This window comes from Camarhynchus parvulus, chromosome 2 (genome assembly GCF_901933205.1).
Source record: "Camarhynchus parvulus chromosome 2, STF_HiC, whole genome shotgun sequence".
Classification (NCBI taxonomy): Eukaryota; Metazoa; Chordata; class Aves; order Passeriformes; family Thraupidae; genus Camarhynchus; species Camarhynchus parvulus.
In genome coordinates this window covers 34,494,837-34,519,708 of record NC_044572.1, presented here as the reverse complement: position 1 = coordinate 34,519,708, position 24,872 = coordinate 34,494,837, and the positions used below count along the sequence as shown (strand labels likewise).

At 41.8% G+C, this 24,872-nt stretch overlaps 1 protein-coding gene across 6 annotated transcripts in view; it reads right to left on the bottom strand.

Moving 5' to 3' along the window:
- Positions 1 to 24,031, bottom strand: part of CREB5 (cAMP responsive element binding protein 5) — a 256,976-nt gene extending 232,945 nt beyond the window's left edge. The window contains exons 1-2 of one of the 6 annotated variants that reach the window (XM_030967720.1): positions 23,936 to 24,031; positions 22,903 to 23,007 (exon numbers count right to left, since the gene is read on the bottom strand). In XM_030967720.1, the coding sequence (XP_030823580.1) occupies positions 22,903 to 22,915 (13 nt within the window). In that variant the 5' untranslated portion in view covers positions 22,916 to 23,007; positions 23,936 to 24,031. Of the gene's footprint in view, positions 1 to 22,902; positions 23,025 to 23,935 lie in introns of those variants that run through there. The other 5 variants (XM_030967729.1, XM_030967693.1, XM_030967703.1 and 2 more) reach the window with 5 other exon arrangements.
- Positions 24,032 to 24,872: the final 841 nt, after the last annotated feature.

The following is a 24,872-nucleotide window of genomic DNA, read 5'->3' as shown; positions in this document are numbered from 1 at the left end:
GTGTGCAGCTTTTTCTTTTCCTATTAAACTGTTTTTATCCCAATTCATAAGGTTTTTTTTTTCACTTTTACCCTTCCCGCTCTCCTCCCTGTTGATGGGCTGTGAGAAGCTGCATGGGGCCAGCTGCCACCTTTTAACATTACCACAAACTTTTAACATTAGAAGGTGCAGAGGAGGTATTTTCTCTGCTGTGCTGACAGGGTGCATGAGCAAAGGGACATCAGGGAAGAGAAAACATCAGTATCAGAACAAATTAAAGCAAGAGATGATGGGCCATGAAGTATTGCGTTTAGAACAGATTAAGAATGAGATAGGCTTAAATGTTAAAAATTTAAGGAAGCACAAGTTTTCAGGAAAAAAGATTTTGGTTTCCCCAAGCTAACCGCTGAGTGGGGCAGTTGCAGGATTTCCACACCTGCTTCTGTAACTCAGATTTAAAATCTGGTTAATTTATTTGTTTCCTCCATGTTCCCACTGAAGTCCCAAGAATCCTGGTTCCAGTTCCCCACTGGTTTGCACCTTGGCTAATCAGTGCCCTGATTCATCAAAGTTCTCAACTGAGTTCTTAGGCTTCAGCACACACCAGCACTCTCAACTCTTGATTATCTATGGGTTGTTTTCCAGATTCAGTGGATTAACTGTTCTCCCAACAGAGAAAAGCAGTAACCAGTGTTACATGGAGCCTGTGAGGCTCTGGGGTCAGGCTGGCACTGCTCTCCTGCTTGATCTATTATCATGAGACCAATGCAGACTGGTTGGTGTTGTACCAAATTTACCCACAAAGGACCCAGAGTGCCAGGAAACACATTCCAGTGACACCTGAGTAGCTCTGTCACAGGCAGGTCTGCATCAGCATGGCTCACTGTGGGTCAGGCAGACCTGGACTGCCCTGCCCTAAATCCCTGCAGCATCCCTGCACTGGGCCATCCAAGTGTACCCAGTGTGTTGGGTACCCCCCTGCAGCTGTAGGCCAGGAGATGAGGAACAGTTTGGTGCCCACTGACTTCACTAACACTGCCCCACAGGTTCAGAATGCTAAAGAGGCATGCTGTAGCATTTTGCATTGACAAAAGTAGCAGGCTGGCTTTTAGTTTTTAAAAGTTTCACTTTCAGAAGAGAATCCTCCAGCATCGATAATCAGTACCCAACATGCCAAAATCATGGCAGCAACCAGCCTAGTGGGATAGCCAGAAAGTTAAAAACAAAGACTCAAGTAGATTTTTAGAAACAGAAAGTACTGGCAATGTGAAAAGATTCAGACTACAAAAAAAAAAAAAAAAAAAAAGTCACGATTTTCATATAAAATACATTCCACAGTCTTAGTAGAAGGACCTGAATTTGTACCAATTTTTAAAAGCTCTACTACTCTGTCCCATCACTACCCCAGTCTAACAGTGAATAGACAAAAAGTGAATAAGAAGATTATGCTTAAATTGCTGGAGATATTGTGGGGAAAAAAATCAGTTACAATGGGTTCCGTGACCTCAAAAGATATTGTAGAAAAAGAAGGAATAGATGTTTGTATTAGAGAATGAGGAATGCAGACATCCACTTCAAGTTTAGACAGATAAACACCATTACTTAGAGCAAGAGCATTTGTAGAACTATCAATAGAAGAAAACAAATTTAACCCCGGGTAGGTACCTGCAAACAACACAGGCAGCTGAATTACACAGGGAGAGGATCAAAACAATGAGAAGTTCTAGTGAAGATTAAACACATAGAGACACATCTGAAGAATTTAGAAGGCAGAACAGAGACTAACTGAGATTGCTGGCACTCTGCTGATGTGCATAGGATCTGGAAAGCATCAGGAAAGGTTGAAAGACAAAAAATACACAAACTATGGACAACTGTGGGAAACAGAACTGCTTTATATACTAATGCCTGGGGAAGGGGTGAGTGAGTAGACAATGTAGTTGTATGGGCAGTGACTGAGGACAGAAAAATTCACTCTAGGATGCGTAACTTAAGAAAAGACTCTTGTGTACAAATACTACACAAAACTATCAGCTGTATCTGCAAGTGTACCCCTGGACTAAACAGCTCGCTGGATTGCAGCTGGGCTGTGGAGCCAGGTGCAACATGATCACAATTGTGATGAGCAGCAATATTAGACAGGAAAAATGTGACCGAGTGCTGGTGATGCACAACGCTGCCAACAAGAACATCATGAAGCAAAAGATGCTATCATTTGGCATTTATAGCAGATGACTCATAGGAGTACCACCCACCGCTGGGCAACGGGGCAGAGCAAGACACTGATTTGAATGCAATACAACACCACGGCTCCTTCATCTAATACCCTGGGAAGGAATAGTCACTGTGGGTCATGCAGTGCTCTGGCTGAACACATAGGTTAAGTTTCAAAGACAAGAACACCTAGAAAACAAGGTACAGCCGAGAAAAAAAAAGTAAAAAAATCCATGCTAAAATGCAGGGATGGGGGCATTAGGCTTTGGGAGAGCTACTGAGTCCAGCAACCCTGCAAAAAAGCACTCTGCCTGTAGAAATTAGCTGAGAATAGATCAGCCATCTTATCAAAATAAAAGGAAAAAAGTAAATCAGAGGCTGTACCCACTGTACCCCCATTCAAAATTGCTGAGAAAAAAGGCAGATCAAAGAGGTCAAAATCCATTAGCACCAGCTGAAGCAATACTATCAAGATATATTCAGGGCATCTTAGTTTAAGATGATAAAAGTAGGTCTGGCACACTGCCACATCTATTGGCTACCAAATACAAGGGCTTGCCTACTGTAAACTGGACCAGACATGTATTAATGTTTGCTGTCACTGTAGAAGATGTTAAGGAAGAGGTATTTCAGGACTGTAAGAACCAGTTTCAGTTATTCCTAAACACAGCAGAGTAGGAGGCTGAAAACTGGTAAGCTGAAATAAAAAAGCAATGTGACTTTCTGCTTTGGACATGGGGACTCAATCCTAAGTCCTAAGAAATCCAAGACTCCCAAGAAACACCCAGACACAAGTGGGCAAAGCATTTGACTGTCATTCCAGATTTGATATGCATCAGCGATGTGACGCTTGCACTCAGTTAAAATCCAGCCTTGCACAGAGAGCGGAGGTGGTGGGGAGTCTGGAAGGCAAAGTCCAGATCATGAAAACAGGCAAAGGTACACAAATTAAAATAAAAATTTTAAAAAATTTAAACATTTAAAAACTTTAAACTTTTAAAAAATATAAAGTCAAGTTGTGAAAGATCTAGTTGCTAAGATGGACTAAACAAACCTCAGCAGTGCAATCCCAAGCCCACTCACCAGTCATGAGTGAGCAACAACCCAGCCTCTCCCAGGTAAAAAAAATAAGCCAAACTCACTTGTGAGATCACCCAGCTCATATGCATATGTATTATGTGCACCTGGATATAGAGACGACCAAAGCTGTAGTACCCCTGTAAATAGCTGTCTCACTAAAGGCAGATTCTCTTGCAACAGGGTGTCCACTCATGCCAATACCCACAATATCGCACGTGAAATGCCTACTTGCTCTGTTGTGGATGCTGCCCTTTTTTGGCAGGGGTCCCTCCCCAGTTTCCCAGTAGGATCCTTTGTATAGAAGGGAAGAGCCATAAAACAAAAGGTTTTCTCTCACAGTTTGCCTTGTTGTAGCCAAATTCATTACCATCATAGACCCATAAGCAAGTGCAAAATCAACCACCAATGCTGCAATTGTTACTCCCGTGTACATACTGCACACACTGTACTTGTTGGTATACATTTGCTTACATACTTTTTAATGTAAACAAATCTATCTCCTGTAATAAAGTGACTGATGTATTTTCCTGTGCATTACTGGAATACAATTTTATGGTTTAGTCCTGTACTAAACCATATCACTATGCAGTGTGTGTGTTACTGGCATGTATAGTAGACACTGTGAAAAAATACTGAGCAAAGCAGCTAAATGCTCACTAATAAAAGACCTCACTATAATTAAATAAAGACTTTCATAGACCAAAATCCAGCCTGCAGCAGCAGTACATACATCTGAAGCAATTTTTTTCTCACTGACTGAGCACTTACAGCTCCAGCTGACAACAGTAAGAGCAGAGTACACCCAACAGAGAATCTTCAATTTTCATTCATGTGCCCAGCTTCACTTTGAAGTTCCACATTCACAGTTAACAATTTTATGTGTACCCTAAGTAAATAACATTACCAAAAGTACATTAATGCATATGTGTATATATATAGTCTGCTAAAATGTCAGATAATATTTCATGTGCGAAGCAGGCATAGAAAGAAGGTATGCACAATTACTTCACAAAAAGTATTAAACTCCCCTTTTTTCACTAAGAAAAATTTTCTATCATTTTCAACATGGGCCAGCTGTTAGAACTGTAAGTGGACTAAAATGAAGATGTTACATGCTTCAGAAGAGCAGTTATGCAAACACCAGCACTGCAGTCTGGCAACCCTCTTTGCAGGAAGCAGGACTGTACCTCACCAGAGCTCCTCCACAGAAAGGCTCCCAAAATCAAGTAAGTGGGTGGCAGATTTACAAACTGCAATCTCTTGACAAGAATGAATAATGTGACTTTACACCAGTGAAGAATATGACCTCCTCTCTATCCCACGTGTTTCTCTCTCCCCAGAGCTGAGCCTTGCAAGGAGACCGGAGTAACCGCAGCAGGTAATTACATGTTATTAGTGCTGCATTAGCCTGAGTAGCTATTCAGTAAATTAGTATGTGATATTAACTAAACCTATTCAGTCGATGAACGCAAGAATCAGCCTCGAAGTAGCAATTAACAAATTATTCCTAAACAGGTGTCACTTACAGAGTAAGTCAGGCTATCATTTTTCTATAATTCACCAGGAAAATCCTGACTTCTTCCATTCAGTAAACACAATTTGAGCAGATGGTATGTTCTCAAAAGGCAAGAGACCTATACTTAAATCAATGCTCTTGGATGTGAAGGCTTACACTGAAAGTCAGTAGAATTTGTGGCACATCTCCTTAAGATTTAGGAATGATTTACTACTATGCTGAGAGAACAAGCCCCAGATCTAAATCTTGCTGATTAAACTCCATGCACTCCTGGGAAAAAAAAAAAAACAGAAAAACACAGAGCTCTCGTTTGTGTATAGAAAATAGTCACTGACACCCATTATGCCCGGATTTTTTTAAAGAGTAGCATACTATCACAAAAATATTGGGATGCCTGCTAACATAGACAGTGTTTTTAATGCCCCATAGTGGAAACACACCAATTCATTGCTATTCAGTCTTGATTTTGTAAAAAGTCGGTTCTCTGTATAGTCTCCCTGCTCTTTAGAGAGATTTATGTACATCTGATGTTGAGTCTCTTGGGTTACTGAATGCTTGAACACATGAAACAAACTGGCAGATGAGAGTCTGCTTTAAACCAAGCATTGCTGCAGAAAGCAAAGGCTGAATGGATTGAAAATGTACGTAGGAGAAAAATGCCCCGAGTTCTTCACGCAAAGTCAACAGCTCCCTTTATAAGCCCCATTTCATTGGGCTTTGTTAAGAGAGTGTTTTCACAGCAGGAAACTGCGTGGTTCATTTGAGCCCGCCCATCCTCATCCAAACCATCCATGTTCCATCCTCCATCCTCTTTCCACCATCCATCCATCCCCACCCATCCATCCATCCATCCATCCATCCATCCATCCATCCATCCATCCATCCATCCATCCATCCATCCATCCATCCATCCATCCATCCATCCATCCATCCATCCATCCATCCATCCATCCATCCATCCCCCCAGAGCTCTCAGCCGCGGGCCCGGCGGCGTGGCCGGAGCCGCTGCCCGGGCGGGGCCGGTGCGTCCCGCCCCTTCCCGGCGCCAGGCGCGGGCTGGCAGCAGCCTCTGCTGGCGACCGGGCGCAGGGAGAGGGCCCCGAGTCCGCTACCGGCAATCCGGCCCGTGTTCAGTGCCGAGCCGGCTGCCCCAGCCGCAGCTGAGCATCTCTGCGTGTGCGAGGAGTGCTTGCGCGGCATTAAACCCTGGCAAAAGCCCGCTTGTATTTCCCTTGGAAGCGCTGTGATTTTCTTCCTTCCTGCTCTTTAGAAAAGTACGCGAGAAGTTCCTCCAGGTTTTCAAACTTTTATCTAAAGATACGTGTGAAAGGTAACCAAAAACTATGTTCAATGATGCAAAGAGGCACCAGTGAGGTGCAGGCAGACGTGCATAGCCTGCAGTCACTCCTCAGAAGCCCAGACGGCACAGACCACAAATTCGAACTTCTGCTGGATAAACTGCAACAAATTTCAGCACATACATACTAATGGTTTTTTACACAAACCATATAACTGAGAAGAAAAGCCCTGAAAAAGAAAGGGAAGATGCACTCATTGTTTTAAGGAAGACTACAGAGCAAGAGCCCACTAGAAGTTCGCTGTAAAGTAAAGCCGATCCCCAACACCGACATACTCATTTGCTGCCTTAATTTGCTGGTAGAAGAGTTGCTGAGTGAAGATCATTTTCCAATTGATGTGATTAGTATAAACAATTTTAGCCTTCATTACCCACTACGTTTAGTTTTTCATGAGAGTATTTTTCCAAGCCTTTGGAAATGCAGAAATTACAAGCATCTTAGAGCAGAATCCCAGCTCAGTGGCAGAAACAGCAGCAATCTGATTTAATACCAAACTGATTTACTGCAAGGTCTTTCATCCAGCTGGCACAGCAGAATCACCTAACCTCAAAAATTTATTCCCAAAGAAATCACAATCACTACATAACCAGGTAAATAGAATGTTTTAAAATTGAAAGCTTTTAATCATCTTGAAAGTAAATTTGTTCTAAAGGACAAAAGAAGTATAAACAACAGTATTATATTGTAAACAGTGTAACAATGTTTACAGACAAAAAAAAGAACATGTCTTTTGACACAAAACACCTTCACTGACTTTCTGATTGATCTGAATTTGCATTTTCCCTTTGCTTTGAAATTAAAGCCAAAGTTTTTCTGAAGTATTCTTTCATGATAAGAAAACTTGCCTTATCCTATGGCAAATGAACTTTATCCTGGAGACATGGGAGGGGCTGAGAATATAATGATTGGGAAATATCACATTTCCTCACTTTCACCCTTCTTGCAATTCACCTGGGGCTGTTTCCTCCAAGATTTTTTTCAACAGCCTTAAGAGACACAGCACAGGAGGCCACCAGAAGACACTGCTGGTGGAGCACAGATCTGGTCTTCTCTTGATGGTCTGCTAGAAAGCAACATCTCATCTGGTCCAGCTTACGGAGAAAGAATATTCACTCACCTACCACTACTGCTGCCACCTCTCTGAATACCTCCAGAAATTTGCAAGCAGACTTTCTGCTCAGGTGAGCTGGTGTTTTCTGTTAGGAACACTGCAGGACACCATGTTTAGATGTAATTTTGATGGCCCTGGAGTTGGGGGAATTCCCTGATACATGTGGCACAGCTTGTGCTGGTGCAGGGAGCCCAGGCAGACCCTGTAACTGAGAAAGTTACAGGGATAAGCAGGGCAAGGGATGTGCCTTCCCCCGTCCAACAGGGAGGACAGATGCATCCTCCCAGTCAGGAAACAGCTGAGTGGCAAGAGCTAGCACAGCCCAAATTCTTGATGGAGACCCCCAGGTCCCTGCAGGTCCCAGATTTCTGCTCCAGCTGATTCAAACCGAGCGCATTGTCAACCATCACTTGGAAAAGCCATACACATGGGGACAAGCAGGCACCCAGCTAGACCAAACAGACCTCCCATTTCCAACTTTCACTTAGAGTGAAAGCAAGTATTTTTTAAGAGATCCCTTTTTTTGAACTATCATAGGTACATGTGGTGGAGAGCTAGAGCTGCGAGTTTCTCCACAGTTAACAGATCTGTAGCTGTAATTTGATTTGCCATAAAGTTGCCCATCACACGGGTACCTTAATTAAAATCTAAAATGCACTTAAATTGATCAAAATTTTCCCAACCAAGTTCTTCACAAACATTGAGGGACCATCTTCTGACCATTAAGGGAATCAGTCTTCTCAATCATCACACACAAAAGGATTCACTAAGTCTTTTCTTTCTTTTCTTTGAACTCTTAATTTCTTTGGCCTTTACCTTCCACTGCCACTACTTACACTCTCTGTAATTACAGCGTCAGAGTCTTTTACAGTTAATAAGGTGTTTGGTGGTTCAGCAGAGAGACTGCCCTGCCATCAAATTCTGGGGCTGTCACAAATCTGCGCGCCACCTACCACTTGGTTCAGGGAACTGATCAGCAGGAGTTTGATTTTAAGTGATAGTTTGCCCATCATGCAGAGGCTTTTTTCTTGTAAAAGCAAACTGTAAAATCCATGCAAATCCACCTTACAGCATTAATGCAACAAAAGTGGAACATACAGAATTTCTAACATTGATAATATTTGAAAATCTTGAGTAAAACAAAGTATGGAAGCAGATGAGAAGAAACAGAAACCCTTTTTCTCCTTTTCTCCCTCACTACTGGGTCTGCTTTTTTTTTTTTTTTTTTGGCAGCTGTGCATGGAATTCCCCCTTCAGTCAGTGCAAGGTTTTGCACTGATGAGCAGTAGGGTTTTTGTGGCTGGTCTAGGGAGAGAAATAAAATAAACAAACAAAGAAGCACATATACAAGCTTTTCAGACAGAATATAAGTCAGATGTTATTCATCAACTGTGAGTTACCATATCTTAGTGAAAATGGAGCAGCAATTACTCTCTGTTCTGACAGCACCTTACTTTGGTGGCTGGAACTTAAAATGTACAAAGTACTAAATTTGTGTTGAGACTTAATTTACTGTAAAAGGTCAACAGTTTCTAGCAGGGAAGGGTTCCACCTGTGAAGGATGACTTCATGGCTTTTTTCAGAGGCTCCACAAAACCCAAAGGCCTTGAGAAAGAAGTAGATTTCACCCACTGCTGGCTAGTCCTACCCTAGTTCTACATCACCTCCCACCTCCAACATCCCCACTAGAAAGTCTTTACATCTCTCCTTCCAAAAACAGACCAGGAAATTGTCTGCAAGCTCTTCCCAAGCTAAGAAATGCTTACAAAGTAAGCATTTGTATATACTTCTCCTGCTCTGCCATATTGATGCATCCAGTTGCCTGACAACCTCTTGGTCTCATTCTCATGGGTTCAGTCTCAAAGGAACGTTCTGCAAACACTTGCTCATCTCTGCAAGGACAGAGCCCTTAAACAGGCTACAGCTTTGGGTTGTAACACTGGAGTGCAAGGCCAATTTGCTTGTTAATTATTTGATCTCCAGCTACACTGTTTGAACCAAAGGGGAAGATGCAATTAAAAAATAAAACTAAAATTACACATATATACACACGCTTCTCTGCATGCTTAAAAATAAAGAGCGGACTTGGAAAAAAGGAATATGCCAAGCACTCCTACAGGTAAATTCTTAGTGAATTAATTTTTGGGAGGTTGCTAACACAGAAAACCAGCAGAACATCAGGAACCACCACAGTTCACAGAAGCCTCTTTTTCATCTTGCAGAAAGTTGTTTTGCCTTGGCGGTTTATATTTTAACCTCTATATGATCACACTGAAAAAATCCATTACTTCTCTTTATTATTCATTTTCTTACTTGAAGCAAAGGAAGTAATACATATTTCACATTTATACCCTGCTCTTCCTATATATTTTTAAATATTCTTAGATAATTATCATGCCTAATTTTTGCAAAGAGCTCAGGCCCAGCTTCCCAGGCCATACACATACAGTAGTCATGTGGCAATGAGATCCCATTAGGTAAATCAAATTTAAATTCTACTCCAAGACAGAGCACTTCAGTCACTGTCTGCATGTGCTTAATTGGTAGACTATGGACAGAAGGTGAAAGCCATGTTAGCAACAAGTTAGCCTGGATTTCAGTGTTTGGGGATGAGAGGAAAAATCCTTATGACTTATTGTTAAAGCTCAAGCAGAGGGCATTTTCCCCTGTATTATAACTATTTGCATATGAAAGGTATATCAATAGCTTTTGTAGAATTTACATGTACATAAACCACAAAAAAATATGTTTTTCATGTCATCAGTAACTGATACAACCAGGCTACCTTCATTGACAAAACCTGAGACAGATATTTCAAAGGCTCCCTGAGAAGATTTTTCATTCATTTCTAGAGGATGCATGCAGATAAACTGACTAGACGTTCATTTTAAATTGTATTTTCAACACCTCTGGGATCTGCCTAAGGTCTTCTGAGGAATTTGTCATCTTTTTAATTAATCTGGAAGAAAATATGTTTTTTCTAATTTCTGGGATTTTGTATTGTCAGCCAAAATTATCTTGTAGATACTCTTTTGGGAGAGTTACATTGCAAAATGAGATTTTGCAATCTGTGTTTTTCAAATCAGAAATAGGTAGGTTTTGCATCTTAATTTGGTTAAAGAAACAGACAACACCAAGCTTCATTTAGAAGATCCTGAATTCTGACAGGAGGGGTAACTAAATTATCAATTCAACTCTTGCAGCAGCAAACATCATTAACATTGGCCATGAAGTTCAATTAAACGGATCACACAAAAAGTGACAGGCTGAAATCCTGTTACCCTTGAAGCTGACAGCAAAAATCCCGCAGATTCCAGTGAGTGCATCCCTGTGCTACAACCTTAACAAAGAAACCACCTGGGGCTTTGTAATGCACAAAGGAGCCCATTTCCCAAGGACGTACATTACCTACATATGATCGTATCCAGTCATAAATGTAATTTTCTTTGTGCTGTAGAGGTGGTGCCTGAACTGATTTGCAGTGTTGCTAGAAGAGATGGACAAACCACCAAGAGACTCTACAGCAGTCTTCTAATAATGCCTGCCTTTTACAGAGACTGACCTCTTTTCACCTTGCTAAAAGCAGTAAGTAGCAAGTAATAGATCTTGTCAAAGGTTACTCTGTAGAATAACCTCTGGAGATATTAGATAGAGGTGTCCAGAGAAATACCACAAAGGTGCTGACAAGGAAACCAAAGGGATTATGATTAGGAAGTGTGAATAAGCTAAGGTTTCAAACATACTCAGATTTTGGTTAGAAATGCTGAAGTACAGGAAGGAAATGTTCTACATACCATCAAACCACCAAAACACACACTTGAAAAGACAAGTTAAAGAGCCATCATATGGAGATTAAATACTTTACATGGTCTAAGAAAAGCAATTCCACACAACTAGAATAAGCCAGAATTTCTTCCTCATCAAATCCTAGTATGTCTCCTGATAAAAAATGAGAAACTAATCTGCAAAAAGAAAAAAAAAAAAAAGCCATACCTAGGAAGCATTAATTGTTCCTTCAGCTCCCTTTTAATCCATCCTTGAATATTCAAATTAATCAGAACTTCCACCAGAGAATTCCCAGTAAGAGAAACCAATTGAAGTCATCTACCTTTCCCAAAAAGCAGAAATATGTTTTAAAAGACCCTAAAAACCTAAGCCAGTAGCATAACTAAAAGCGTAACTAGAAAAATTTACTCCAATTTCTCAATTTCTCAATTTACTCAAATTTCTGAATTTAACCAATTATGCAATGATTTAATTCAAAAAAAATCCAAGATATTTCTGACAGTATTCTAAGTAGAGGACAGCGTCTCCTAAATTTACTCTCAGCAAAGGTGCTGTACAAATACTTGGTTTCTTTCAGCCAATCTTTTTCTGATCCCATCAGTTGACTACATTGATTTTGCAATGACCTCCAGGGAAGGCAATCATCTTCCCTGTTCCAGCCAGATCAGACCAGACCAAGTCTTAGGAAATATTTGGGAGATGTGGCCAACAAAAGGCCTCTACCCAGCTATTTGAAGTTCTCAAATAACATAGCTTTCCAGGAGCTTGTCCCTGTCTTATATGCACAGAGCTATATTGTTCAGATAAGAAAGATAAAGAGAGCCCCGCCTCCCAAGCCAAGAGCAGAGAAATGAAGGCAGATAAACATGAAAGTGTTTGCATCAACCTGAAAGACTTTATTCATCACCAAAAAAAAAACCAAAACCTCTGAAAGATGTAGTGCCTTTTGTCTTCCTTAATATAAATAAATGTTCAAAGAGGATGAACCTCATTTTGAAAAAATGTTGAAATAGAGTATTTTGACTTTTTCATATCATTTTCTCCCCTTTTATTTTGGCTGAAGCTACTTAGAAATTTTGATCTTTAACTGTGAATACTTTCAGGCTTCCATTCCCTTTTCAGTAAAGTTCTTTGTGTGAAAATCTTTGGTGAGTATATTTTTCCCTCGAAAAATGTCACTAGCCTGGCTGCAAAGGCCAGATATACTCCCCTCCAAAGAGGCTGCTCAGAGGCCATCAGCTTTAGCTCCTGGCAAGTGCTACTTGATTTAACTCAGGGTTGGATGGGGTGCAGAAAAAACCTTGTGGCCCAACTGTCTTCTCTACACAACGGCAAGGAAATCCCCTCTGTGCTAAATATGGGGCTTAGCAAGAGACAAGAGGCTCTGTCAGGACCTTGCTGCTTCTTTGACCATCTCACACCCACCATACTTGAGAGCACAGGTAGAGTCAGGCATTAGGTGGAGAAATAAGTGGCATTTTAATGTGGGCACCAAAAGGTTGATACTTTTTTAGCATATATTTTGAAGATGGTTAGTAGGAAGGCACTAGGTATGTGAGGAAAGTGGTATTCACAAAATTGCAAAAGGCCAAAAAAATTACTTTGGATTTTCATTTAACTCTTTCACAGCCAACCTTTATCAAAAATGTTATTTCCATGTCATGGATCACTTGCTTTTACCTCTTTCTCACCTAACAATAAGCTATACAATTTACTGCTGTGTATCCTTTACTGTGTAAACAAGAGTCTGTCTGTACAAACCAGCTGCCAAACTGCAGACTTGGTTTTTCTTTTAAAATTCTGTGATGTCAGGGTACAAAAAAGATTGATATTTTACAAAATGCATCCTCAATGCAATACCTGCCCATTCCAGGTGCTAATGAGCACATACCTCTCTATGAATGTAGACATGGGCATTCCCCTGTCCAGTATTTTCTAAGCACTGGAGCCAAGTGAGACATTTCTTTGAAATCTTGCTTGGGCTTTCTGAAAGCACCTGAGCTCTGGTGGCCACAATTTTATTAGTTGGGAGAGGCATAAGGTAGATCTCACTGCCACAGTCACACAGCCACATGGCTCAGCAGCACTCCCAATGCCACATTTTTCCATGTTCAAGGAAGGCTGTTTCCTTGAAAGAAGACATACAAAAAGGAGCTCTGCATATCCAGTATGTCAAACCAAAGCTTTGCTTGCAAGGCATCCTCAGTACATTTAAGCTGTCTGACACCAACATAGCAAATTCAAATTTAAAAAGAAAATCAAATCTATTTACACGACTAGCTTGATAAAACAGTCATCATCATGCCTCTTATTGTCCTCATCATAAATTAATTTAGAATTAATTACAATGCTGAAAATATTTCTTCTAAGCTCCTTCTGCACCTAAAAGCTTTCAGCCTGCTGAAAAGATTTTGGCTGACAGTGCACTGATTCAAAACTCTGAAATGAAAACTGGAAGACTGACAGCCTAGAAATAGGCTGTCTCAATATTTTGGAATAGCAAATTTTTGGCAAGAAAATTTGTATAGAATCAGACAACATGAGAGAGAAAATACAACATGTAGCATCCTGACTGCTACAGAGGGAGCAATGTTTCCCAGTGTTTCCTTGTGTATCCTGCAAGCTCCACTCAATTTAGATAATCCAGTAAGAGGTTCAAGTGTAAGGCCACTGCATAGCAGTAAAATAAACTATCTGGAACTCCTAAATTTTAGGGTATTATTAAGTTGGTTGACTCATCTGGGATCCATTGACTTTAACTGTTCCTGCTAAAAACAGACCACTATAATTTTTGCTGAGGAACAAAGAATGGGGGGCATGCACATAGCTGATAGCTTATTTTTTACAGCTCCTATTTGACTACACATAGAGCTACATTCATTAGTCCCAAAGCTTTTTAACTTAACACTAGGGAATACAAAATCATTCTTGATAACATTAAAGGTCACTTTCAAAAGAATAAAATTCCCTATTTTGTGTAATGTAACAGAGGCCAGAAATGTTTTTCTCCAAAGCAGGATTTTTGTACCATCAAGGTATATGCAGAGCTCTTCACGTTGAAGGACTCCTTGAAGGCCACAGAATTAGAGCACATACATTTTTTAGCTCTCTCTTGAAGAGCTGAAGCATATCTTGATTTTTAACAAAGAGAGCTTTACTCCCAAGAACTTGTTACAGTTTGACCTAATGAAGAATTAAGTTTCATTTCAGCAGTTTTACTAAACTTTGGAGAAAAGGTGCCCAATGACACCAGTCCCTGAGTACCCTAAGCAACCATTGACCTCAATGGGAATTAAGATTGGTCCTACTTTTGATTGACATGGCACCTTGCAGAATTAGATCCAATCCCCTTCCCTTCCTCCTAAGAATGCATTTTTCCCCATTAGCCATCTGATTTTTATTTTGCTTTGACCAGAGATGAAATGAATGTAGATGTTTTGGTGCTGACAACCTCCCTGTCAAATTATATAGTGACTTCTCATGCTAAAACTTGTTTGTTTTCACACCATCATCACTGATGATCTCAGCACAGCAGCGCTTCGAGAATAATGGTTTAGTCAAACGCAAAGCCAGCAGAAGGAACATAAAACAATGTGTGCTTATATAGGGCCTACATAAATAGTGCTTTTTAAAAATGTTTGGCAATGAAATAATAGTTGTGGGTTTGTTTCATTTTATTTTTTTTATAAATTAACCTCTGGATTGTTAGGGATCCAGAGACTTTGCACATCAGAGTGGTTATAGGGCCTAAAAATATTTGTTATAGCTTCTCACAAAAGAATATACACAGAAGATGCCCTTTGTGTGCCATTAATAATCAACCATGGGCCATACCCTCACTCCACACAGTTTCAGAGAAGTCAAGCATTTTACACCAATTTCAAAAGAAACAGAGCTGACTCCACATATGCTGGGCCAAATGAAGAAAATTGGAAGCAAGTAAGAGTACATGATTACGCCTGGGCAAAGTGTGGGTTGTACACTGGACACTGTCTATTTATCACTCTTTAAAATGTTTTTCTTTACTCAAAATTCCCTGTTTATTGCTGTTTAAAAAACAAAATCAGAGCAGCTCAGGCAGTGATGACATTTTTCCCCCATTTCTCAAAGAATTTTTTCCCACTCTCAGGCCAGCTTGGGAGCTATGCAAGATGCCCAAGTGTCCTGGGTGTTGCTTTCTGCAGTGCTGCAGACAAATACTCCAATTTATTAAAACTGCCGAGCCACACTGCCTCCTCACTTCTTTTGCCCTCTATCGCCTCCTTTTTTTCAAATGATGAACGAAAACCTAAAACCGCCACATAAAAAATGTGACTGAAGTCTAAGGTGTTACTTCCAATTCACAGCTGCATCGTTAATCGTGAAAGTGCACATCATATTTAGGAGCAGAATTATATCCTGCCATGTTTAACTGAAAAGCTTGGTGGGCTTTTCATCTATGTTGTGCAAGCCTGAGGCCAGAGTGGTGACTGTCACAGCCAAAGAGACACAGACAGATAGATGATGGAGAGTGCAGACTGCGCACCCACACATAAAGCGCGTGAGAGGAAGGAGAGTGCACGGAAGGAATATTAATTGAGCAGAAAATAAGTATTCTCAATATCCCCCTGCCCCCTTAAAAAGTAGCCACAAGATGAGGAGAGCTGCAAACATGTTCATCTTGGGGAAACAGCCGTCCTTAACGTGACATGTAAGGCTATTACTCTAATAATGGGATTTGCACAGCGCACAACTGATAGGCTATGTTCAGAATAGACCTCGTGAATCTAATTTTCTTTTCAATGAGTATTATTGCAGTTGGTAACTCCACAGATTTCTATAGAGTTGCTCCAGATTTGTATCAGGGTGAGTGGAGAATTAGGCTCTACTATGATATTTTTTAAATCCACAAGAATGTAATTCTACTTACCCAGTCATAAAACCCATGGCTCTTTTGATCCTTTCTACTTTCATAGCAAATTATTTACAGAAGCTTGTCTTTTAAAGATTCTCATCAAAATAGTTAGATTACTGCTTTCTCTCACTTTTTGTGAAAAACCATCAATTACTCAAATTTAACCCATTTTCATGCCTGAGTCCATGTACTGCTTTACTAGCACTGAAGAATGAAAGGGCAGTACAGGAATTGTAGAAAGCGGTTTAAGTTTTACATCATTCATTTTGTTCTCCCACTGCCTTTTTAAAATACTTTTCTGTCACACATCCAGTAAAAGAAATTTACACTGGCCTTATTTAATAACAGATATAAAACAACTTTAAAGTGCTACACTGATACACTTAAGGATATATGGAAGTAGAGAAAAGAAGGAAAATTCCTTAACTTGTTTTTAACTACAGAATCCCTTCTTTTCCCTCATTTTGCGCACTCTAGAAAATTATGGAAGTCTCTACAGATGTTGATCCTGATCTCTTCATTTGCATATTTGGGGAAAATATGTAAACGCCATTTCCCCCGTGCCTAAGTCATCACCAGCAAAATGAGCTTTTTTTTAAGTCACAAAAAATGAAGTTGATGTCGTGATTGAAATTATCATAAACCCTTAACCAAAATTTCTTCTTCCTAAAGCATTTATTCCATAATGAAGTTAAACAATAGGTAGGAAAAGATAGTCCTGAACAAAGCAATTCATTATCTGTTTCTACTCCATTGCTCTACTTTTAGTTTTTACAACCATTCTGAGAAAAGAAGTTTCCTATAAGTAAGATACTGGCAAGCCCAAAGTTCTAACACAGACAGTGCCATTTCTGGACAAGCAGAATTCCAGGCTCTTTGCCATCACACACTCAGGTCACCTTTGGAGTTCCTGCTGGGCACCTAAAAAAGAATTGCGATAAACTCATTCACTGACTTGACCAGAACCAAAAGCAGATGTAACCAAACCAATTGCTTAAAGTTAATTCAGGGTAGTACCTACGGAGGTATGATTTACTATTACAGAATCACAGAACTGTTTAAGTTAGAAAAGTCCCTTATCATCAAGTTGAGCCATTAACCCAACACTGCCAAATCTGCTACAAAACCATGTCCCCAGCTGCCACATCTACACATCTTGTAATTACAATTACCTCCAGGGATGGTAACTCAGTCATTTCCCTGGGCAGCTTGTTCCAATGCTTGACAACCCTTTTGGTGAAGAAATTTTTCCTAATAGGCAAGCTAAACCTCTTCTGGTGCAACTTGAGGCCATTCATAATTTAAAGCTCTGCACCTAGTAACAGAGCATTGCTGTTGAATAAAAGTTTTCTGAAAAGTTAAGTGAGAGGTATATTTGGACTGGGAATGATTGCAAACTAGTTCTGCCATGACTGAATTACTGGCAGCTGGTTTGCAGCATCAGTGCACGACCAAGTGACCTACTAATATCATCATCCATATCTTGGAGCATTTACTTAGGCAGAGTATTACTCTTCAGGTAGTATTTTCAGCACTCCAGAACTGAAAGATTTAAAAGACAAGAAAGGGGGAAAATGAGAGGGAATACAAGACGCTAACATCTTAATTAATTGCTTGCTGTTATAGCTGCTCTATACAACGCATCCCAAATCCAGTCTCAGATTCTGTTTATTATGCTACAGAGCCCCCTGTGTTGAGCATATTAACTAGCATTCTTTGCATTAGACCAGCAGGGAAAAAACCCCTCAGATGTTAGATCTAGGAGCCCCTGGTCCAGGTTGATTTCCCTGAAAAGACAAATTAGTTTCTGGGTACAGCTCAGAAAAAGGTGGTGATGAACAATGCTGCCTTACATGCAATGGGAGAATAACTAAAGGCACAAGCCCACAAAGTAAACAGGAAAAAAGGCAGCTTCCTCTAAATGAGGAAAGATCAGCCAAATTAATTACATATCTCTAAAGTATTAACTTTAGGCAGTGTATTTAAGGATGACTAGTTTGAACTCAGTACATCCCTGGACAAAAAACTTTAAAATACACAAACATACAGAGATTGGGACCAGACATTTCAACTGCATTGAAATGATGTGGTGAGTGGGGGCACACAGAGACAAGGCCCTTAGGAAGGAAAGAAGCCGAGATGAGAGAAAAGCAAGCTGCTTGAGAAAACTCTACAAAGGTTAAAAAGGCCATAGAAACTATTTGTAGAGTTTATGTGTGGTAGAAAGCTGCAGGTGAGATCAAACCATGCCCAGTTCCTGAGCTAGCAGAGGTCTCCGTACCCCAGTAAGAGCAACAAAAACATTCAGAGCTAAGGAAAAGCAGAATCAGCTGGCAAAGGTAAGAAAGGATTTGTAGGTTTTTTCTCCAATTAAATTCAAATGTCATTCCTTCTTCTAAAGATGCCATTTTTATCAGCCACAAAGTGGAGCCTTCTGGCCAAGTGAGTCTTCACCCCACGCCTTAAAATCACTTTACATGGCAGGGCAGCACGACAGTGACATGAGCTGTCTCAAAGGAAGAGATTATTAAAACCACACACCTACACAAACACTGCTGGTGACAGTGTTTCAAGGCATTTATTCTGGAGAAGTGTGTGGGACCGAGTTCTTGAACAAATTCTCAAAAAAGTATAAGGCGGAAACAAGAACCAAAAGCAAAACATCTTTTAAGCTAAGGAAATTGTTGTAAGCTTTCAGTGTTTTACTTTGAAAATCCTACAGCCTTCAGCAAAATCCTTGGAAAATCTCTTTGTGTTTATGAAATAGCATTTGATATTACAACCTAAAAACCTACAAACCAGCGCAACCAACCCTTTCCTAACTCTCTAAGGGCAAATAACACCGGCATTTCCCACACAACGGCTAGTAAAGAAATGCTGACTCTCAGTAATTTTAATTACAGACTAAAATGACACCTTAGTGAAAAATAGTAGATTAAGTATTATTTTAGAGTTTCAATGTTGCCTCATTAACCTGAGCCATAACAGGAGCAAAACAATCAGTGCACAAAGTAACACAAGAGCTCCACGGATGTAAAAAACTACAAGAGCTTATCTGCTTCAACAGGTCCTTTCATCACATATCCAAAATAATAATTTTATGTATGTTATGTTGTGCTTTTTATGTATACCTGAGACTATTTAAATAATTTATTTAATTGTATATGTAACCAAAACAAAAATATTTCCATAACAGGATTTTGTTTTTACATGTCAAGTCTACAGAAGTTAATTTCTGTACTTAATGCTATAACATAGCTGAAGTTAAAATCCAGCATGATAACATATTGTCTGAGATCACTGTTTTGTCTGTGGCCGAGAATACTACACCTTCAGAATTGCAAATTAGCATAGTCATATCACTTTTGGTAAGAGGAAAATATATGTTTTCATAGTTCTTATTCCAAACTGTTGCTTTAAATTTGTGATCAACTTCGATCATTTCTCAAGGCAGAGAAATGCAAAAGCCTTAAAAGTTCTTTTTTAAGGCTAGAGCCCTAAAAGCTCTGGAGCATTATAATTTGCTGAGATAATCTACCAAGAAATAAGGGTGGGTGGGGATGGAGGAGGGGGGAACAGGGGTTGAATAGCTTGCAGCATGAAGAGAGGACAAATCAACAAAAATTTTTTGAGATATTGCAGAGTGGCCTACCAAGCTCTCTGATCAGCCCTGAAGTTAGTACTTAGGACTGACAGAATCTCAAAGTATTTTAAATATTTCCACTGAGACTGCTATGTATTTGTATCAATGTAAGTTTGCACATGAAAGATTAAGCCAAAAGGGCTGGCTTAGTTATATATGTCTGCCTATTAATTTGATTAGCATGAGATAACGAAAACAGAATCAAAGCAAAAGAATCACCTAGACCCATGAAGCAGAACTGAAAGACTTGTTGCTTTATACATCTGCTTTTCCAGCAACTGCGTCTGCTGAGTAGAGTATTCCTGCAATAAGTTACAAGAAAAATCAGTGTTCGCAGGCCTTGAGAAAAAAACCCTGTTTGTTCCAATAATAAATCACATGGTCCTTAATAATATTTTTAAATGTTTGAAGTAAAAACAGTTTTGTTCTTCTTTTATTGCAAAATCTTGTCCTGAAATAGTTTTCTCATAATAAAGAGTTTATAAGAAAGATGGTCACTGGAATTAAAATTAAAGCTAATAATACATAGACATAAGTATAAACCCTCAAAGCAACAGGTTTACAGGAAATCTAGAAAGTCAACTAATGGCAGAAATTAGAGACACAGGATGACAAAAAGTAGAGGAAAAGTCCTTGACTAAAGAAATTTTTTAAAAAGTAACAACAACCTTGCAAGAATTCATCTAATATTTAAGATCCTCATACCCTGATTAGGAGCACAGAGACAGGTTTTTAGAGGGAGCCACAAGGAGACAAGTTAATAACCCAGTTTCAAATCATCCTGCAAGCCTTACTGAGCTCAGAGAGATTCTGCCCACACAGAGTTGAAAGGTTTAGTATGTAAGAGCAGCCTTCTGACGGCACGGGGAGATTACCTCTCTCTTATCAACTTCAGAGTGAACTCCAGCTCTCACAGCAATGATCTTTTACAGGAGATTCCTCGGCAGTGAACAGGATAAATGTGAGTGCAGCACATTTTAGATTTGCAGCGTGAGGAAGTGAATATCAAATTTAAAAAGCACCTATTACTCTTTATCTGTGTAAGTCATTCTGCTAAGTGGTGATATAAATAAAATTACATGTACAATCTCGCTTCTATCTTCTCTTTAAATGTATATATGTGGTTTCTTTCCCCTTACATTCCCTGGGTTAAATTAGCAGAAGAGTAGTGTGATAAATTGAAGCTGAACTATAAATGGGTGTTTTGGAAGGGGGAAAAGGTTTCCGCTTGTTCTAAATGTGTAAACTTTTAAAAATATAGCAATTTTAAATCCTGGAAAAGTGCCATCCAATATTCACAACTGGCAGACAGTGCTTATTACCTTTTTTATATGCTATTATAAAACTTTTTGATTTTAAACATTAGCCCAACTATTCCTAAGAGTCTCCAATTAAAGATGCAACAATAGGAGAATACAGCCATTTCTTTTTCATGCCATAAGTTCATTATTTCTATTTCCTGTTTCGCTCAAGTGTTTCTTTTAAAGTTTTGAAACTTTGATGATCTCCACAGTTGAAACGAAACATAAATCCCATGCAAGCTAATGGGAAAAAGGAAACCCCCAAGCCTATCGAGAGCAGTGGATGCCACTTCTTCCCAAGCCATATATAATTAAGAGTAATGAAAAATCCCTGGTTAGTTATCATAAAAACAGGCTCCTTACCATAATCTGTAAAGCACAGTCAGGTCCAAGTTGTTTTGTTCAACCACCACACCAACTGTTCCTTCTTTTTAGTGACTTATTTAAAAGAAAGAAAAACACTCACTTTGCCAGTTATAGCTGGGGGAAAAACTCCCAAGAGCTTTCAGGCTTCATTAATTAGGGCCATCAGAACTGTACTTCATTTAAGCAGTACAAAACAGTGCAATCAAGAGTTATGTCCCGGGCTGTAGCTATCTGCCCCTCTCTCATTCTCTTCTTCTTTCTCTCACCATCTCTTTCAGTAAATGAGACTAATTTTTCCAGCAGCCTTTAACTCCGTAGATTAACTGAAGTGGAAAATGTGACTACAAACTCATAGCACTGTCTAGCCTCCAACCCAGCACAGAATCAACTTTGTTGTAAGTGTTGAAGGACACCTAGCAAGCTGCTACTTGCTAAGTTCATAACCCAGAAGTGTACATTCACTCACAACAGGACTGCGCCATCTAGTCAGCTGCCAGCAGCAGGCTTTGGGAGCAGATGCCTCGGGATGCAGGGCTTTAGCCCTTGGGAATGTTCCGTTTCTTACAGATTCAATTGTGGTGTGGGGTTTTTTTTAATAAAATATCACTACTGAGATAATCCACATCTAGTTGATATGGGAAAATTTAGGCTATAATAGCACAGCAAACTTCTACATCTATCTTTGATTTACAAGATAAAAGCAACTTTTAAATTAAAGAGCCTTTCTGCTAATAGAGCTTATTATGCCAGAGACAGGAATGATTTTCCTAGAAAGTTGTCCCTGTGTGCACGCCTATTATCTTTGCTTTCCCCCTTCCACTAATGAGCATTTATCTAAAGAGCCTGTTAATCCTCTGATGTGTGCTTCTGGTCAGAGGTAACAGTTTGAATAAAACCACTAATCACTTATCACTAATCACTGATCATTAATCACACTTTTCCCTAGTGCTTTGCGACCCGTACAGCTCCCTTTGGGATTAAGGAGTCACAAATAAGGAGTTTAGCCATTTTTTATTAAGAATTTCCAGCTTTTGATACCGACAACCTCATTCACCACAAGAAAGTTACAAAACACTGAGCAGGGACTTTCACCACTGTACACTTTTATATTGAAAATAAACAGTACCTTTATGGAAGCATACCTCTTCAGCAAAATTCCCACAAATTACCCTACATTTTTGCATTCAGCTCTCACTTTCTACCTCTCAATTTTCTTTCAGTCCAGTTTCTGGATTATCCCCACATATGTCTTACAAGAAAGTTTTCCTACACCACTGTTCCTTGACGCACTGCTGCTTGTCCAAATGGCCAGACAAGGAAAGTCTGGTGCACACCAGCGGGTGAATCTTTCTTTAAAAACTGCAGTCTCAAGAAAAGCCCAAGTAAGATGCTTCACAGTAATTCTTACTCTTCTGTTCAAGCTTCAATTTCATCTAGCTAAGCACTGTTTCTTACTGATAATATATGGAAATCTTCTAATCTTGCTGCTTAAGTCACTTCTCATATAGGTCTGGATTTAAAAAAATAAAAAAAGAAAAACCAAACAACATATGGACATTTCATTTTCCTTTATTCCTACCCCCATCTCTGAAACTACCTCTCTCTTTCCAATTATAAAGCTTATATTGAGCCCTGGAGATGAAGGATCACTCACCATGCTTGGACATAAATAATAGAGGAGGCAGAGTTTAGCAAGTATTCCCCTTATACTCTTGCAGCTCTTATGGTCCTGAAAACTTCGCTGGGGAGAGAGAGACCCCTGTAAGAGAGGACAGTAGCAGGGGGACGCGGAGCTGGGAGCAGGGGGGATGATGAACGGAGTAGAGGGGCTGTAAAGGGAGAGGAAGGCTGCAGAGAGGGGACCTTGTCAACACTCGCCCCCTCCCCGCACCCGAGGGCATCAGAAGCGGAGCATCAGCCCCGCACCGGCCCGCAGCATGACGTAAGGGCCGGCAGCAGCCCGGCACCCGGGGTGTCTCACGCGAAAAGCGGCCGCGCACCACCCCGAGCACCGCTCCGCGGACACCGCCGGCTGCTCCCGGCTCGCTGGGAAGCACGGCCGCCGCCGCGAAACTTATCCAGAAGTTTTGGGGGCGGCGGGGAGAGAGGATGGCGGGGCAGCGCGCCGCCGAGCTGTCATCGCCGGGAGCCGTCCAGCCCGCCGCGAGCGCGGGGACCCCGCGTTCGCTCCTCCGGGAGCTGCCCACCCGCTCGCTCCGCTCGGGGCAGCACCAGCGGGGTGCTGCTTGCGCTCCGCGGCAGCCGCCCCATCCCATCCCATCCCATCCCGTCCCGGGAAGCAGCGCGCAGACTTCCCAAACTCCCCGAAGTGCGGACGGGGAGTCCGGCTTCCCCGCGTCTCGGCGACCGTGCGCTCCCGCCCCCGCCGCTCTACCCTGTCCTGCCCGACCCTCCGCGGGACGCGGGATCGCTCACGCCCCTCTCCCCGAGCACGGCGGGGACGCGGGAGCGGCGGGACCCCGCGCCCGCGACGGAGACAGGCGCTGCCGCCTGCGGAACAGATGCGGTGGCGGAGGGCAGAGCCCCTGCAGCCGCAGGCTGCCCCTTCCCCAGCCGCGCACCCAGCGCTGCTGCTGAGCTCGGCTCCGTGCGGGGCGCGCTGCGGGGCGCGCCGCTCGCCGCGCCGGGCGCCTTCCCGGGGCAGCCCCGTATTTTTAGGAACTTACCGCCCGGCGCGGCGGGGACGGGACCGGCAGCGCGGCCGGAGGAACCACGTTGGACTGAGGGACGGTTACAATACGTTCTATTTAGAGAAGCATTACATCACCCTCCGTGACGTCACGTGGGATTCCTGAACTTCTAAATCATTGCGGTCCGTGCCGGGCGGGGGGGGCCGGGAGCGCGGGGCGGGGGCGCGGCCTCGGGCGGTCCCGCCCCCGCGGGGTGCGGGGAGGAGCGGGGGTGAGTCAGCCTGGCAGCGGCGGCCCGTCCCCCGCGTCCCGGGCACCCGCGGGCTCCGGCACCGATGCCCGGGCGGGAAGGAGCGCAGCCGGGCCGCGCCGGCGCTGCCAGGAGAAAGCGGTCTCCTGGCCGTGCCGAGCTCCGGCAGGCGCGGAGCCTCTGCTGGGTGACAACCGCAGGGGAGACCAGCGCTCAGCTGGGACTCGGGTCCTGCAGCCCCGAACTCTTTCGGGTATTTTTGTTTGCTCGAGTTTCTTTATCTAGAAAATGTTTAAGGAGTAACGCGGTGCCCGAGAAGGGAGGGAAAGCTCCGTCTCGAGCTGCAGCCCTGCGAGGATGCGCTGCTGTCCACCTGCCCAGGTGTGCCCGGGGTCCGCCGGGCAGGGTTTGATGCCGCGGCGGAACCACAGAGGCGCTGGAACAGCGCAGTCACAAAGAATCTTAACTGATATAATAGAGTGTCTCATTGCTTTTCGAACATTTAAACATTCTGCATCTAGTTGGCAGTGTCTCTGAGTCGTCGTCTGGGACGCTTGCCGGTGCCAAAGTTATTGTTCCACCCTGTAACTACTCCAGTGCCTCCTTTTTTTTTTTTTTTCACTCTCAGCCTAATGCTCCTCAACAGTGCCTCTAGCACCTGGGTCTGGAGGTTCCTTTGGCACTTGACTCCACACTGCAGTTATCCAAGAGGGATTTGTATCA